Genomic DNA, 14,755 nt, shown 5'->3' with positions numbered 1-14,755 from the left:
TACATTGCCTCTGTGGGTGATACTATTAGCCTTTGATGCTTATATATTGAAAGGTCACTCTGAATTTTCCCAAAGCCAACAAAGGGGAGAAAGTATACAGTAGTTTACCTGTTATAAGAACAGGAATAGAAGTCAACCAGGCAAACCTCTGTTTATTGTAGCATTATTTACAATAACCAAGACATAGAAGCAACCTAAGTGTCTATCAATAGATGAACAGATAAGGAAATGTGGTATGTGTGTGTGTATATAATGGAATATTACATAGTCACGAAAAAGGATGAGATTGTGCCATTTGAGACAACGTGAATAGACCTGGGTGGATATTATGCTAAGTGAAATGAGTCAGCCTGAGATAGACAAATACTATGATGCCACTCATAAATGGAATCTAATAGAAAATGAGTAAACAAACAAAGAGCAGAATCAGAACTATAAATACAGAGAGTTGATGGTTGCCAGAAGGGAGGGGGTAGGGAGCTGGGCAAAATGGGTGAAGAGGAGTAGGAGATTCAGGCCTCCAGCTGTGGAATGAATTATTTGTAAGAATAGAGTATAAGGAATACAGTCAATGAGGGGCACCTGGGTGGCTCAGTCAGTTTAACATCTGACTCTTGAGTTTGGCTCAGGTCACAATCTCAGGGTCATGAGACAGAGCCCTACATCGGGCTCCATGCTAAGTGCAAAGTCTGCTTAACACTACTCCCTCTCCCTATGCATATATGCATATTCTCTCTCTCTCAAATAAATAAATAAAATCCTAAAAAAAAAAAAAGGACTATAGTGTATTATATTGTAATAGCAGTACAATGGGACAGTTGGTAGCTATACTTGTGGTGAACATAGCACAATGTATAAACTTGTCAAATCACTAAGTTGTACTCCAGAAACTAATGTGACAGTTTGTCAACTAAAAAAATCCAAAAAAACAACAAAAAGCCAACTTAACCAGGTAAAAGTAGTACAAACCTAAAGTCTCAAAAGAAAGCAGACTTTTGAAGAACAGATGGAAGGTATTATTTCCCTTACAGATGTGTCATTAGGGCACTGATGACATTACACCTCATAGATCTGGATCAGCTTCCCTTTGAGGGATGATGGCTTTTTGAGCCTTCTGTGCAAAGCTGCAAAAAGATTTCCCTGATAGGGCAGCCCCGGCGGCGCAGTGGTTTAGCGCTGCCTGCAGCCCAGGGCGTGGTCCTAGAGACCCTGGATTGAGTTCCACGTCAGGCTCCCTGCATGGAGCCTGCTTCTCCCTCTGCCTGTGTCTCTGCCTCTCATTCTCTCTCTGTGTCTCTATGAATAAATAAAATCACTAAAAAAAAAAAAAAAAAAAAAAAAAAAAGGATTTCCCTGATAATATGGTCATGGAATAGTTTTGAGGAAGATAAATTAGGATGCAAAAGCAAAGGAACTGAGAGTATAGGTAAAGGCCCCAAATACATAAAACATATACACATGTATACCAGGTCAGAAACACAGGAAATGGAACATTAGGTAAAACCACTTTGCCTTTATTTGGCTAAATGACAAAGGCCAAAATAACTGAACCAATTAATAACATTCACATGGAAAACAATATACTGAACACCGATTGAGGAAAACGCCCTGTGGATGCTGGCACTGGGGGTGGGGCTAACATTCACACCAAGGCCAGCGTTTCTTCCCAACAGCTTTTTTTTTCAGGATAATCAATACAAAACCACCCAACCAATCAAGTCTCTGTGTTTAAAACAGTCAGTGCCCCCCTAAGAAGGGTGGGAAAACCCTTTTTAAACCTAGAGGAACACAACCTGAGTCATCCTAGTGTTAAACCTAGCACTTTTTTGTTTTCTACCCCAATCTGAGTATTAACGTAAAACTTTGGCAGACAGAAAATCTTTCTTCTTTCTTTTAAAGAAAATTAACATTTAATAGTATAATCCCAAGAACATGTTCTACTTAATTGGAAAAATAGAAGCTAGGGACCACTCTTTATCCCACAACAATCTATTCTATGAGCGAAAACAAGAACAATCATCGTATGACTTTGAAAAATACAACCTTTAAAAATACTTATATTGGTAAGCTTAAAAAAAATTACCATTAGTTAAAAACATTGTTAAGGGAGCTTTTTTTTCCTACCTGTATTAGTTCCACTTCTGGTGAAAGTGTGAGCTGACAGAAAATGTAGACACTACGTATGGCTTTTAGGGAATTAAAGAAAAGCAGCAAAATAGAATTGATTTGGAAGGATTTTAGACAGGAGATCTGAAACGGTAAAAAAGGCAATGAGCTCAGAGTAACAAAAGCTACCCACAAATCAAGATAACCCAGAGACACAAAAACACTGTGAAGAACCATCGCAGAGGGAACATCCCGAGGCCGCCTGACCAGTTGTGTGATCCCAAGTAAAATAAGAAAAATCTAAACAGGTGCTGGGTTATCAGCAATCAGAAAATGTCAATAAGTTCTCTTGACCTCCTTCATATTTTTTCTTATTTAGGATCTTCAGCCTCCTCATATCCCCAACCTTCTTCCTCAAGCCTCAGCGAAATAACAGTCTTTGGCTCTGGCTACCAGAGACAGCTGCAGCAGACAATCTGTTTCTACTCCTCTAAAGTTTCAATCTCTATTCATTAGTGTTACTAGTTAGTATAAGAGAAGAGCAAACTTTCTGCCCAGCCATCTCAAGGTAACTGAAGTGGCACTTCTTCAGTGCCAGCTGCAGCGTCTGTCTCCATTCTTCTGTCTTGCAAACTGAGCTCTGAAGCCAACCAGTGTTTAAGGCTCCCCCATCTCTGCTACATTTGGCCTATTGCTTTGTGTGGGGGATTCAGGGAAATAGCTAATTAATAGTAATATTAGAAATCAGTATTAACAGTTAATATTAAAATTAATATTAGAAGATTTACAGATCACAGGCATGGTCATGGTAGGCAAACCACTAACTTCATTTAATTAGGCACAAATGATCAAATAATACATCATCCCAACAGCTTCCTCCCTCCACCTATCCTTGGCTGGCACCTAAGATCACATTTATCCCAAAGTAGCTCATGTGCCACACCATTAAAGTTTGACAGCTTGAAGTCAAAATTATTTGAAGATGCACTAGTGTTAGAGGAGCGTGAGGCCAGAGAGGTTCACCACAAGGGGTGAGAGGGCTTTCCAAGAACATGTGCACATGCGGGCCGGGCAGTCTCACAGAGCTGATCAACACAGCAGTTATACTCCAAGGGCAGCGAATGCCAAAAGTAGCCCACGGACAGAGCGGAGGCAGCAGTCCCAGACAGTAGACTTGAGAGGAGTGATGTGCAGGGAGGAAAACCACATTCTGAGCATCTCCCCTGCCAAATACACTTGGCTAATATGTTCTTTGAGGGAACAGGTAGGTGAGCTTCAGTGATGACTTCCTCACCTTTCTGTACGAGGGAGAATAAAGCAGAAATACGCAGAATTCCCAAAGAGGGAAGACTGAAGCAGAGAAGTTAAAGTATGTGATCCTATGAAACTGGTTAAAGTAGGAAAACAGGGCAGCCCCGGTGGCGCAGCGGTTTAGCGCCGCCTGCAGCCCAGGGCATGATCCTGGAGACCCAGGATCGAGTCCCACGTCAGGCTCTCTGTGTGGTGCCTGCTTCTCCCTCTGCCTGTGTCTCTGCCTCTCTCTCTCTCTCTCTCTCTGTCTCTATGAATAAATAAAATAAAATCTTAAAAAAAAAATGTAGGAAAACAGTGATTTGAACTGTTCCCAAAAAAGGATTCCAAGCCAAAGCTCGTGTAAACTGAATCAGATTTGATAGCAAAGATAGCACTTCATACGAAGAATCAGAAATGTAGTTTTCCTAAGCCACCATGACAACTAGAGATTTCCCTCTCCTATGTCTCTACTCTCTGGGTGATCAGAGTTTCAGGAAAGTAGGTAGTCCTGCTGTGCAGGCAGGCAGTGATTCTAGCCTCTGATCCTCAGGCAGAAGAGCAGGTTTTACCAGAGTATTTAGGGAGGAGGCTATGAGATGCTCACAGCTCTAGCAGAGGGGCAAAAAAAGATAAAATGTGGTTTTCTTAGCTGAAAACACCAAAACTCCACCCCCACAAGGGGTATTTATGAGTGACAGGGTGGGGCCTGGACATAAGCAATTTTCCCCTAAACGTAGCTACAGGATTATTATTATTATTTTTTTTTAGCTACAGGATTATTGAAGATAGTCTGCTCGGTCACGTAGCTGCAGGATGCCAGAGGCTTAAAATGAGCTCACAATCAACTGCCATGTGAGCAGCTTAGTATTTCTGATGTGAAGAATCCCCCTGGGCAACCTAACAGGGGAAGTGGGACCATAACCACTAGGCACAAGCGGGAAAGCAAGAGAACCTGCCGTACTCTTGTATGTGAACCCATGCTTTGTGGCCTGCTTAGCGGCAGCAGAGGGAGGTCCCTGCCAGCTGCAACTCTCAGAGGAAAAGAAACGTGACCTGGAGCACTAGTTCTAGTCAAAAACATTCTTGAGAGGGACAGAGTTCAAGATAAGGCTTTAGAAAGGGGGGTGTTTCCTTATACTTTTGTGTTTAAATTTTGTGCAAATCTAAATATTCAACATGGCTTTGAGCAACATGGATTAACAGATCATATCCAAACTGCAGACATTTACAAAGCATACTCTGTAGAAAGCTAGGTAATAAGCATTGAAATTGCAGGGCCAGGGACTTACTCCCAAATGGGAAAATTAACCTAACCTGACCCTGTATAGGATTGAGTATCGTCCCACTCTCCTCCCCAATCACAATAAACCTGAAAGTGTTCCTTCCTTCAAAGGTAGACTATAGGAAAGAGATTGACAAGAGCTCCCAAATAACTGGGCAACAGAGTTTTCTGAGAAGATGAACACAGCAGAAAACCGCAGCTGATGCCATGTGGTCTGGTTCCATCCCCATCAGTGTCTTCCATGGACCCCATTGGGTCCAACAAGAAACTCCTCAGGGAGTAAGAAAAGTTAGGCTCAGATCTCCTTCTCATAGCCACATTGACACATGGACTAGCAGTACATCTAGGGGATTCGTGACTGAGTTTACTCAGCTTTTCGTTTTTTTTTTAAGGACACCAAAATTATGCTATTTCCCTTCCCCCTGAAATCACTCATCAGCATGGCTCATTGCTTGAAGGGCTTGGCAAGCCACTTTGCCTCAGAACAGAAGGCAAACACTATAGTATATCAGGAAGAAAAGGCCTCTGGGTAATACACCACGTCCTTCTGCCCACTCCTCAGGGGCAAAAAATTAGTTCTACTTACAACATTTGAAAGATTAATTTTTAAAAAATTAATAAAATGACAATTTCCCTGTCAAGATCACATGAACATAAACAGTAAAGCAAAGTCTGTAGGGAGGGCATATGGATGCAAAACAGGTTTCTGAGGTGTAGTCAGCTTCCTTCTTGGTGTGGATGGGTGATGGCTCTTGGAGGATGGGTTGTCTGAGCCCATCCTAGGTCCTCTTGCCCCAACTTTCTTTCCTTTGTAGCTGTCCTTAGGTTTAGTGTTGGGATCACAATTTGAAATTCAACAGAGATCTTCCGAAGGTGATGGGACAGAGGGAGGGGAGGGGAAAAGAGGGATGAAAACTTAGTCTTCTTCATCCTCACTGATATCATAGGCTGCAGCCTTGTGCCTGGAGAGGTTTGCTGGGGAGGAAGGTGGGGAAGTCTTGCCAGAGAAGGGCCATCGGAAAGATGGGGAGGGGGAGCGTTCCCGCGTGGGGCTGCTGCTGGGACTCTGCTTTGGACTGATGGCCTGCAGCATCCGGCCTTTCCCCTCTTTCAGCATATGTTTCTGGGGAAACCAAAAAGAAGAATTAGAAGAAACCTATGGATCTTACTAAATCATCACTGGAGGTCTGATACTTCAAATTTTCACAAGTGCCCTGTGCAATGTCAAAAGTGATCAAATAGATACGGGAGGGACATATCTATAATTTTAAGCAATTTCATCCCTAAAGCAGCACTATACTACTTATCTAAGGGTTCCCACATACTATCCACGGTCACCCAATTCTCAACTTCTATGTCAAAGGAATTCTTAAATGGCTACTTGGTCTGCAGCCCAGGCTCCAGGCAAAAATAAAAAAACTAACTCAGACAAAAGGGTACCTATCCTAGTTCTAGAGCTTTCTGAAAAGGAAATTCAATATTCTCCCTGAATAATCTATTCTGGTATCAGACTCTTTCACAGTTAGATTCTCCCTGATATCTTAGGACTAACTTGCTAACTACACTTCACCTTCTATTTGGTTTGAAAAGACCTTGTCACTTCTCAAGGACAGAACTCTCACCTTACCCAGCAGCTCTGCAGCAGCTGTTTGTAGTGGAAGCAGCTTTCTCTTTACTGTTCTTTGTTCTTTCTTTTCCTTTAATTAGAGCTATAATATAGAAGCAAGCTGGGCAAGGTTACTTGCTTACCACCAGATTTGGAAGTTGACAAAAGCTGGCAAAATTATTTAGGAGAATGTGTAACCTCTTTCTGTAAAGACTTCAAACAACTTTTTGGGGGTAGTTGAAATATAGTTCTGCCCAGTATAAGGAACAGATTAGGTAACTTCTTAGTGTTGATGTCCTTTTCTACAATGCTATAATTCTTCCCACAGCATGAGAATTTCCCTAAATTCTCCTGAAATTCCTTCCCAAAATTGTCCAATAGGAAAGAACATACCAGTGCTCCTTCTGGACCAAACATTTCCAGGAAACTTCCAATGAATTCTCGGGATTTCTCCTCCCATTTCTGAATGAGATCAATGCTTTTTTCCTCGACCTTCTGAACAAATTCTTTTGACTTTTCCTCCACGTCTTTCACTTTCTTCTTTACTTTGTCAACCCGCTCCTGCAGGTGATATTTCTTCTCCTAAGTAAAGAATTAATTGTTTTGAGAAATAATACTCTGACCTCCATTCCAAAGAGAGGAGAAAAAAAAAAGTTTTGGCACTCTATTGACACTAGACTTCCTATCATTAGACTTTCACTTCACCCTAATCTATCCCTTGTTTCTCTAGCATAATAACAGATTAAATATACTGGATGGTCATCTTACACAAAAGTGTGATAATTTGAACATTCTGGAAGCCCAAACTGAACTAAATACATAAAGCAGGCTCAGTAACCGATGGGCATATAGCCAAATGAAGTCAGATTTTTTAAAGACAAAACATACACTTGAAACATAAACATGCCCAAAATAACCCAAACCCCATTCTAGATGAAGATATATAAAGAGCCACAGGATTATTGCACAGTATTTGCCAAGAATAAGAGAGCTATAATAGGTTGAAGTAGCAGATCTTTTACTTAATTTGTCTATTGTACTGGATTGTTTTCCCTCTATCATTGGCTTACTCTATGACTTTAGAAGAGCTGTTTGTTTTATTTTTTAATATTTGGAGGTCTGTTTGCTCATTTGCAAAATGAGGATGATGCTTTTTGGTCTTACAAACTTTTCTAAACAGAAGAGAAAACGGTATGAACCCTCTGGGGATGGGGAAGATGTTTAGCCAAAGGAAAAGTCTTTTCATACACAATTTCCAGATCATAAAGGGGGAAGTAAATAGGTTTGGTATTTCTAAACACCTGAAAAAGATTTCGTAGTAGGTCGTTAACAAGAGCTAGGGTTTATCTACAAAGATAAATCATATTTAGATGAAATCACTTCACCTATTCATAATTCACAGAAATGGCAGCAGGTAAGGGAATATGATAAACCACTTATGTAGGAGATATAATGAACAGCTTTCTTCTTTTAAAATCAACTTTATTAAGATACAATTTATATACAAAATGTATAGCAGTTTGTTTCTAAAATGCAATCTTGGGATCCCTGGGTGGTGCAGCGGTTTAGCGCCTGCCTTTGGCCCAGGGCGCAATCCTGGAGACCCGGGATCGAATCCCACGTCGGGCCCCAGTGCATGGAGCCTGCTTCTCCCTCTGCCTATGTCTCTGCCTCTCTCTCTCTGTGTGTGACTATCATAAATAAATAAAAATTAAAAAATTAAAAAAAATTAATTAAAAAAAATAAAATGCAATCTTAAGCTAAGATAGACTTTGCTTTTATAAATCAAATTTTAGGGGATCCCTGGGTGTCGCAGCGGTTTAGCACCTGCCTTTGGCCCAGGGAGCGTTCCTGGAGACCAGGGATCGAATCCCACATCGGGCTCCCGGTGCATGGAGCCTGCTTCTCCCTCTGCCTGTGTCTCTGCCTCTCTCTCTCTCTCTCTCTCTCTGTGACTATCATCAATTAATTAATTAATTAAAAATTTAAAAATAAATAAATAAATAAATAAATAAAATTTTAAAACGTAGGTCCACATGCCATGAGAAATTGCATGTAAAATGTGTCACTATCTACCCAGGGGCAGGATCTATAGCTTTCATTAGATTTTCCAAAGACCATCCAATTAAAAAAAAAACAAAAAACAAAATGGTCAAGAACTGCTGTTTTAAATATATTTGACATAAACACTGTACTATGTAACTTACATATTTTTTTTTTTTACATAACTTACATATTCTTACATAATTGGGTGTGTGTCTTTATATCAATGTGTTGATACTAGACCATAAAGGCAGAGAATGCATGCCTCTGTTTTATTCTTTGTAAAGAGCTTAGCACAGTGTAATCAGCAAAGAGGCATTCACTGAATTTTGGAAGTGATAATTACAGCAGACTGAAAAGCAACTTTAGCTCGGATGAATTGGGAAGCAAACATGTGTCCTATAGGACCAGGGAAGTCTGGGATGAAGTTGGAACTCACATTTATAAAGCTGACATTGAGCTCCTTTGCCGTGTAGCCCCTCTGTAGGTTCCGTCTGGCATACACATCATAGTCCCGGACGATTCGGGTGATAATGTCTGATGTAGAGATACCTTCTGTCCTCTGTGTTGGAGCAAACATGCCTAATCCAAGAACATATACAAACACTGTGACATTCTGGTTAACTCAGGCAGTAGGACTAGATGGAAACTGGGAGCAACATTCTTTTCCTCAAAAAATAATCTTCTATTACTAAGTGAAGTTTGGAGATACTGACATACAGGAGGAGGACTGAATCTAACACTAGGAGTAAGGAAGGGAGGAGCTATATGGCCCCATTATTAAGAAAAATACGGGCCTAGGGAGAGTTTCCTAAAATTAAGAGATAGGGCGGCCCTGGTGGCACAGCAGTTTAGTGCTGCCTGCAGCTCAGGGTGTGATCCTGGAGACCCAGCATCGAGTCCCACATCCATCCTTGCATGGAGCCTGCTTCTCCCTCTGCCTGTGTCTCTGCCTCTGTGTGTATGTATGTGTGCCTCTCATGAATAAATAAATAAAATATTTTTAAAAAATTTAAAAGAGATATCAAAATTAGGTGTTTAGACTGAGAATTGATGGATGTCAGTACTATGCTCACCTAAACCTCTTATCTGATATGCAACTGAAAGTAGATGTTGAATTTCTAAGGTATACATTTTCCTCTATAACATAGCGATGTTGAATCTCTGTCGCTGCCCCTGAGACTCCGTAAAGTGAGGATGTACATCAGCTTACTCACCTGCTTCCTTGATATGCTTATAAACATCATCACTCCCAGCAGAAGAATAAGGGATGTCATCATGGGCTACAAAATCAATCTGAAATAAGGAAACATCATTTAAAACCCAAGATCACTGCCATCAGAAAGAATAAGTAAATATTCCCCCCAGAAAAAACTCTCCCAGACCCAGACAAAGGACAAGGAGATGCCAGGCCTCAAATGGACCTTTTTTTTTTTTTAAAAAAATCTCTCTTTGCTTTGCTTCATAAATTCTGTGATTCATTCACAAGCCACCTAATCTAATTATTTATCACTCATAAATATGAAGTTGACTAGTTTCTTTTTTTAGCTAATTTTCCTGGTCTACTAGACGTGCTACCCTCACACTGCACACCAGTCACCATGCCGTAGTAAATGACTGAAAGATTTGCTGGTGTGTTAGTTAGTTAGTTAGTTCCTGAGCCAGAGCTGAGGAAAGAAGAAAGGAAATCACCCCATCCTCCTGGGTCTATAAGGATTGGTCAAATAAGGGTTTCTAAAAATAGGCAAAAGAGGTGGTCACTTCTTCCTTAGCTGGTTTCTCTCTCAGTCCATGAGATGAGTGGAAATATAAAAATAGCAACCAGGAGCCCTTTAAATAGAATAGAAACATCTATACTCCTGACGAATGTAAAACTCCAAGCCATAAAAGACCTTCAGATCTTGGGCTCTATCATTTGACTACTGTCAATACCTTTTGCAACAGTAAGAAGAGATCAATAGCACTGGGATCAAGAATCTTTCAGAGAGATATGCTAACCTTACTTAGTCATTCCTGAGTAGGCTATATTCCTTTCATTAATGTAATTGCTAACACGACTATATCCAATTCCCAGAAGCCACTGTACTCTGAAGGATGCCAATCAGGACTGTGTCAGAGACTCTTGGCTAATATCCTGATTACCTATGAACAATCTGTCAGGGATTGATAGGCAACAAAGTGAAAATAACAATGGTGGGCAAATAAGAATACTGGTTGAGGATACACTGCTAACAAGGAGAAAAGGGAAGTTAAAACTTCCTTTAACCTCTTGTGCCTGGGCCGGCCTGGCTGCGTTGCTGAGAATAATCTTATTCATCACTTTTGGTACCACTGGCTGCCAAGTATTGATATGGTCTTAACAAATATCCTCTAGCTTCAGGTCTACCCCCAAATATTGCTTTTGAAGCACTTTGACTACTTTTGTTCTTTCTGCCTCATTGAACAACTCACCTTTAACATTCCACACACTCCTCCTGAGAACTGACAATATGCTTGCTTGCTGGTTCTTCAACCTTAGGAGCGGGGCCTTGGACCTGACCTAATAAATCCTCACCTTTTATACCTGCCTTTTATAGGAAACCTGTTTCTTTAACACATGAAAATTAAAAGGAGGTGAGGGGTTTTATTTTACAATTGTAGCTCAGTGAGTAAAAATGAGAAACCTCCCAGTTTCTTTTTCTTTTCTTTTTTTAAAGATTTATTTATTTATTTATTTATTCCTGAGAGACAGAGAGAGAGGGAGAGAGGCAGAGACACAAGCAGAGGGAGACGCAGGCTCCATGCAAGGAGCCCGATGTGGGACTCGATCCCTGGCCTCCAGGATCACGCCCTGGGCTGAAGGTGGAGCTAAACCGCTGAGTCACCCAGGCTGCCCGAAACCTCTTGGTTTCTGATCCCACACAGCTTCTAGCCCAAAATCAAAGCCCTAAAACTAGATTTCAGTCAATACAAGAAAAGTCTGTGTTTATGTCTTATTTCCTTGGGAGCATAACTGAGGCTCTGCATATCCTAAAGGACTGGTATGTTAGGAGGATGGACACATCCACAGTGTGGGGGTATAAAAATCACTTACCTGAAGAGTTCAATTTCTAGCCTTGCTAGAATGTATCCTGGATCAGGTTATTTGGTTTCTCTGGCTCTGTTCTCATATGTAAAGTAGAAATAATAGCTACCCAATAAGACTGTTTTGGGGAGCAAATGAAATATAGTGTATGGAAATGTGCTTATAAACCACCAAATCCCATATAAATGTTAGGGATATAAATGTCATTAGTAGTATGAATATCAGTAGTCGTCATATCACTGTCATCTCTTCTATATGAAAAGTACATAGAAGGCAGAAATAAAATAAGGGTAGCAGAAAAGTACTCCAAGTCCCAGAAGTCATGAGAGCTGGGGGGTTCCAGAACAGGGATGGGAACGCATGCTCAGCATCTTACCCGGTGTTCAGCCAGGAACTCCGGCGTCAGGGTCCAGGGGGCGTTCCTCACCACCTCATCCACGTAGCGGCAGTGCTGCACTGCATCATAGCGCTCATTTTCATTCATCACCGTGAAGCCTTTGAAGTTGTGTGTAAGCTCATCACTGCAAACTGAGTTCACCACATCATAAAGTTGTAAGTCCAAGTCCCCTTTGCTTAACCATTCCTTAGTCACCAATCTCTCCCATTTCCTAGAACTGTAACCAATCGCCCCACCTAGAGAAGGATTTTCTGGATATAGCTCAGTCTGGGGTAACAATGCTTTTCCTAATCCAAGATACACTTTCAGGAACAATACTCACTAAATAGTATGTTCACACTTTGGAGAGGAGAGGATACAACAAGGGACTAAGGTCCCTTTGAAATTAACCTGTTGTGAATTTCTGCATCACTTAAGTTTTTAAAAATGTTTTATTATATTTTCCTAAGACTGTACTGGACCACATCACATTTGCTTAACAGACTTCTGTACTTCAGCTAATTCAAAATGATAAACTGAAGGATGCCTAAGTGGCTCAGTCAGTTGAGCATCTAACTCTTGGTTTCAGCTTGGGTCATGATCTCAGGGTCCTGGAATTGAGCCCCGAGTCAGACTCCAGGCTCAGCACAGAGTCTGCTTGTCCCTCTCTCTCCCTTTCTGCTTCTTTCACCCCTACCCCCCTCTCTTTCAGATAAATAAATAAAATCTTAAAAAAAAAAAAAAAAAAGATAGGGGCGCCTGGGTGGCTCAGTGGTTGAGTATCTGCCTTTTGCTCAGGTCATAATCCCAGGGTCCTGGGATTGAGTCCCACATCAGGCTCCCAATAGGGAGCCTGCTTCTCCCTCTGCCTATGTCTCTGCCTCTCTCTCTCAGGAATAAATAAACAAAAATTTTTAAAAAAGAAAAAAAAATGATAAACTGAAATCTAGAATAAATGCTGTTCTTAAGTAGGCAATAGAAACAGCTAAAAACACAGATAAAAACTGGACATCTCATGTCAAAGAGCTTGGAGCTTCATATACTTCATGTTTTAGAGAGGCTATTCTATATCTCTTATTTAAAAACCAAAATAAGGGGACGCTTGGGTGACTCAGCGGTTGAGCATCTGCTTTTGACTCAGGGTGTGATCCCGGGATTCCGCGATCGAGTCCCACATTGGGCTTCCTGCATGGAGCCTGCTTCTCTCTCTGCCTATGTCTCTGCCTCTCTCTATGTGTCTCTCATGAATAAATAAATAAAATATTAAAAACAAAACTAAACAAAAACAACCAAAATAAAAACCAGTATTTATGTTACAATAGGAGAAAAATGCTACTATAATTTTTTTTCTGGAAAGCACCTAAAGTCATAAGATGTTTTCTTACCTCCTACAATGAGGTATGTATTAGGGAAAAGGTTCTTGGCTTGCATTAGAGCCCGGGCATGACCACAGTGAAATAAGTCAAATATTCCATCGGCATAAACTCTCACAGGCCGATCACCTAAATCCAAAGGAAAGAATGTATCACAAAACCACACTGAGATTCAAAACCTCTTATTTGACAAATGGAAATGGCACTGTGTTCCATCCTTGCATACCCCTCTCTCAAGGTGTTCTCTAGATATTCACCCTAATGGAAGGATTGGTTGGAGTTGTGAGGAGTAACATCACAGATTTTTTTGGCTACAAAGACCTTTTGACATCACATCCATTGACTCTGTTAGCCTGATTTCACCAAACTGCTCTGTAACTGGATTTCACGATTGCTTTTTCTTGAAGTTAGAAGTCAGTGAATGGGAACAGTTACATATGTGTCCTAAACTTCAAAATCCTCACCTTCAGCTTATTTTTAAATTTCAGTCATGTTTGAAAAGAGTATAGTTAAGCTATTCTCTGGCTGCTTGCTCTCTCATTTTCAGGCTACCTTAATTACTAATAACTAAACTTTGCTTTGAAAATAAACCTCCCCTCAATTGCCCAGTGAGTAAGAAGTGATCCAGAGCGGTGAGATAGAGAAAAAGGGTAGGTTACCAATTTACTGCTTCTCAGTCCCAGATTCACCCTCAATACCTGTGGTTACAGATGGGATTCCTTCAAGTATTTCTCCTGGACAGCGAGCATGATGTTATACTTTCTCAGTAGAGGGTGATATACTAAGTATTTGAAAGTCAAATATAAATATTATAGGACTTTATATTAGAGTTTTTCCTCTTCTCCTCTCCCTTAGTAGGAATAATAGAAAACAGATGGCCAATTTATTTTTAGTAGTAGTGGACTATGAAAGAAAGACCAGGAAATGATCTCTAGGGGTACAAGACTAATACCAAACCCAAACAAATACGTTGAGAATGGAATTGACATAATGGTTCATCGTGTTTCAAATAATAAATCTAACAAGTCCTAGTAACATATTTCCGTATGTGAATAAGAGTATTCCACTATAGCAGCAGAAAATAACAGAGCAGCTACATCATTCTGGGAAAGAAGGGGAGCCTCATCAAATATACCATACTGAAGGTAGGGATAAGATACATCTTCTCCCTCCTATCTTGAAGACAATGAATCAAGGGGGAGAAAACTGGTTCTCAGAAGGTATGTGGACTTCTCTTTCCAGATATCTTTAAACTGTAGCTTTTAAACTGAGGAATCATACACTGGTGATAGAAATAAAATTAGTACAATTTTTAAGAAGGGCAATTAGAGAGGTACATGGGTGGCTCATTGGTTAAGACTCTGCCTTTGGCTCAGGTCATGATCCTGAGGTCCTGGGATCAAGCCCCTCCTTGGGCTCCCTGCTCAGTGAGGAATCTGCTTCTCCCTCTCCCTCTGCCCCTCCCCCTCTAGCTCTCTCTCAATCTTAAAAAAAAAAAAAAAAAAAAAGGTGCAATTAGACAATATCTCAAAAGACAAATAAATGCTTTTACCCTTTTTTTTCTGCAAAGTACCTAAAGTCATCAGATCTTTTCTTATCTTCTACAATGGTC

The 14,755-nt window shown here is 40.6% G+C and overlaps 1 protein-coding gene across 3 annotated transcripts in view; it reads right to left on the bottom strand.

The window, feature by feature from the left end:
• Positions 1-1,493: 1,493 nt before the first annotated feature.
• PCYT1A (phosphate cytidylyltransferase 1A, choline) overlaps positions 1,494-14,755 on the bottom strand; it is a 50,994-nt gene continuing 37,732 nt past the window's right edge. For all 3 annotated transcript variants that reach the window (XM_072812555.1, XM_072812556.1, XM_072812557.1), the window contains exons 4-9: positions 13,156-13,272; positions 11,771-11,922; positions 9,548-9,626; positions 8,770-8,912; positions 6,681-6,869; positions 1,494-5,804 (exon numbers count right to left, since the gene is read on the bottom strand). In XM_072812555.1, the coding sequence (XP_072668656.1) occupies positions 5,598-5,804; positions 6,681-6,869; positions 8,770-8,912; positions 9,548-9,626; positions 11,771-11,922; positions 13,156-13,272 (887 nt within the window). In that variant the 3' untranslated portion in view covers positions 1,494-5,597. The remainder of the gene's footprint in view (positions 5,805-6,680; positions 6,870-8,769; positions 8,913-9,547; positions 9,627-11,770; positions 11,923-13,155; positions 13,273-14,755) is intronic.

This window comes from Canis lupus, chromosome 35 (assembly GCF_048164855.1).
Source record: "Canis lupus baileyi chromosome 35, mCanLup2.hap1, whole genome shotgun sequence".
NCBI lineage: Eukaryota > Metazoa > Chordata > Mammalia > Carnivora > Canidae > Canis > Canis lupus.
Note: the sequence above shows the minus strand (reverse complement) of the source record. Positions and strands in the feature narration are given on the sequence as shown.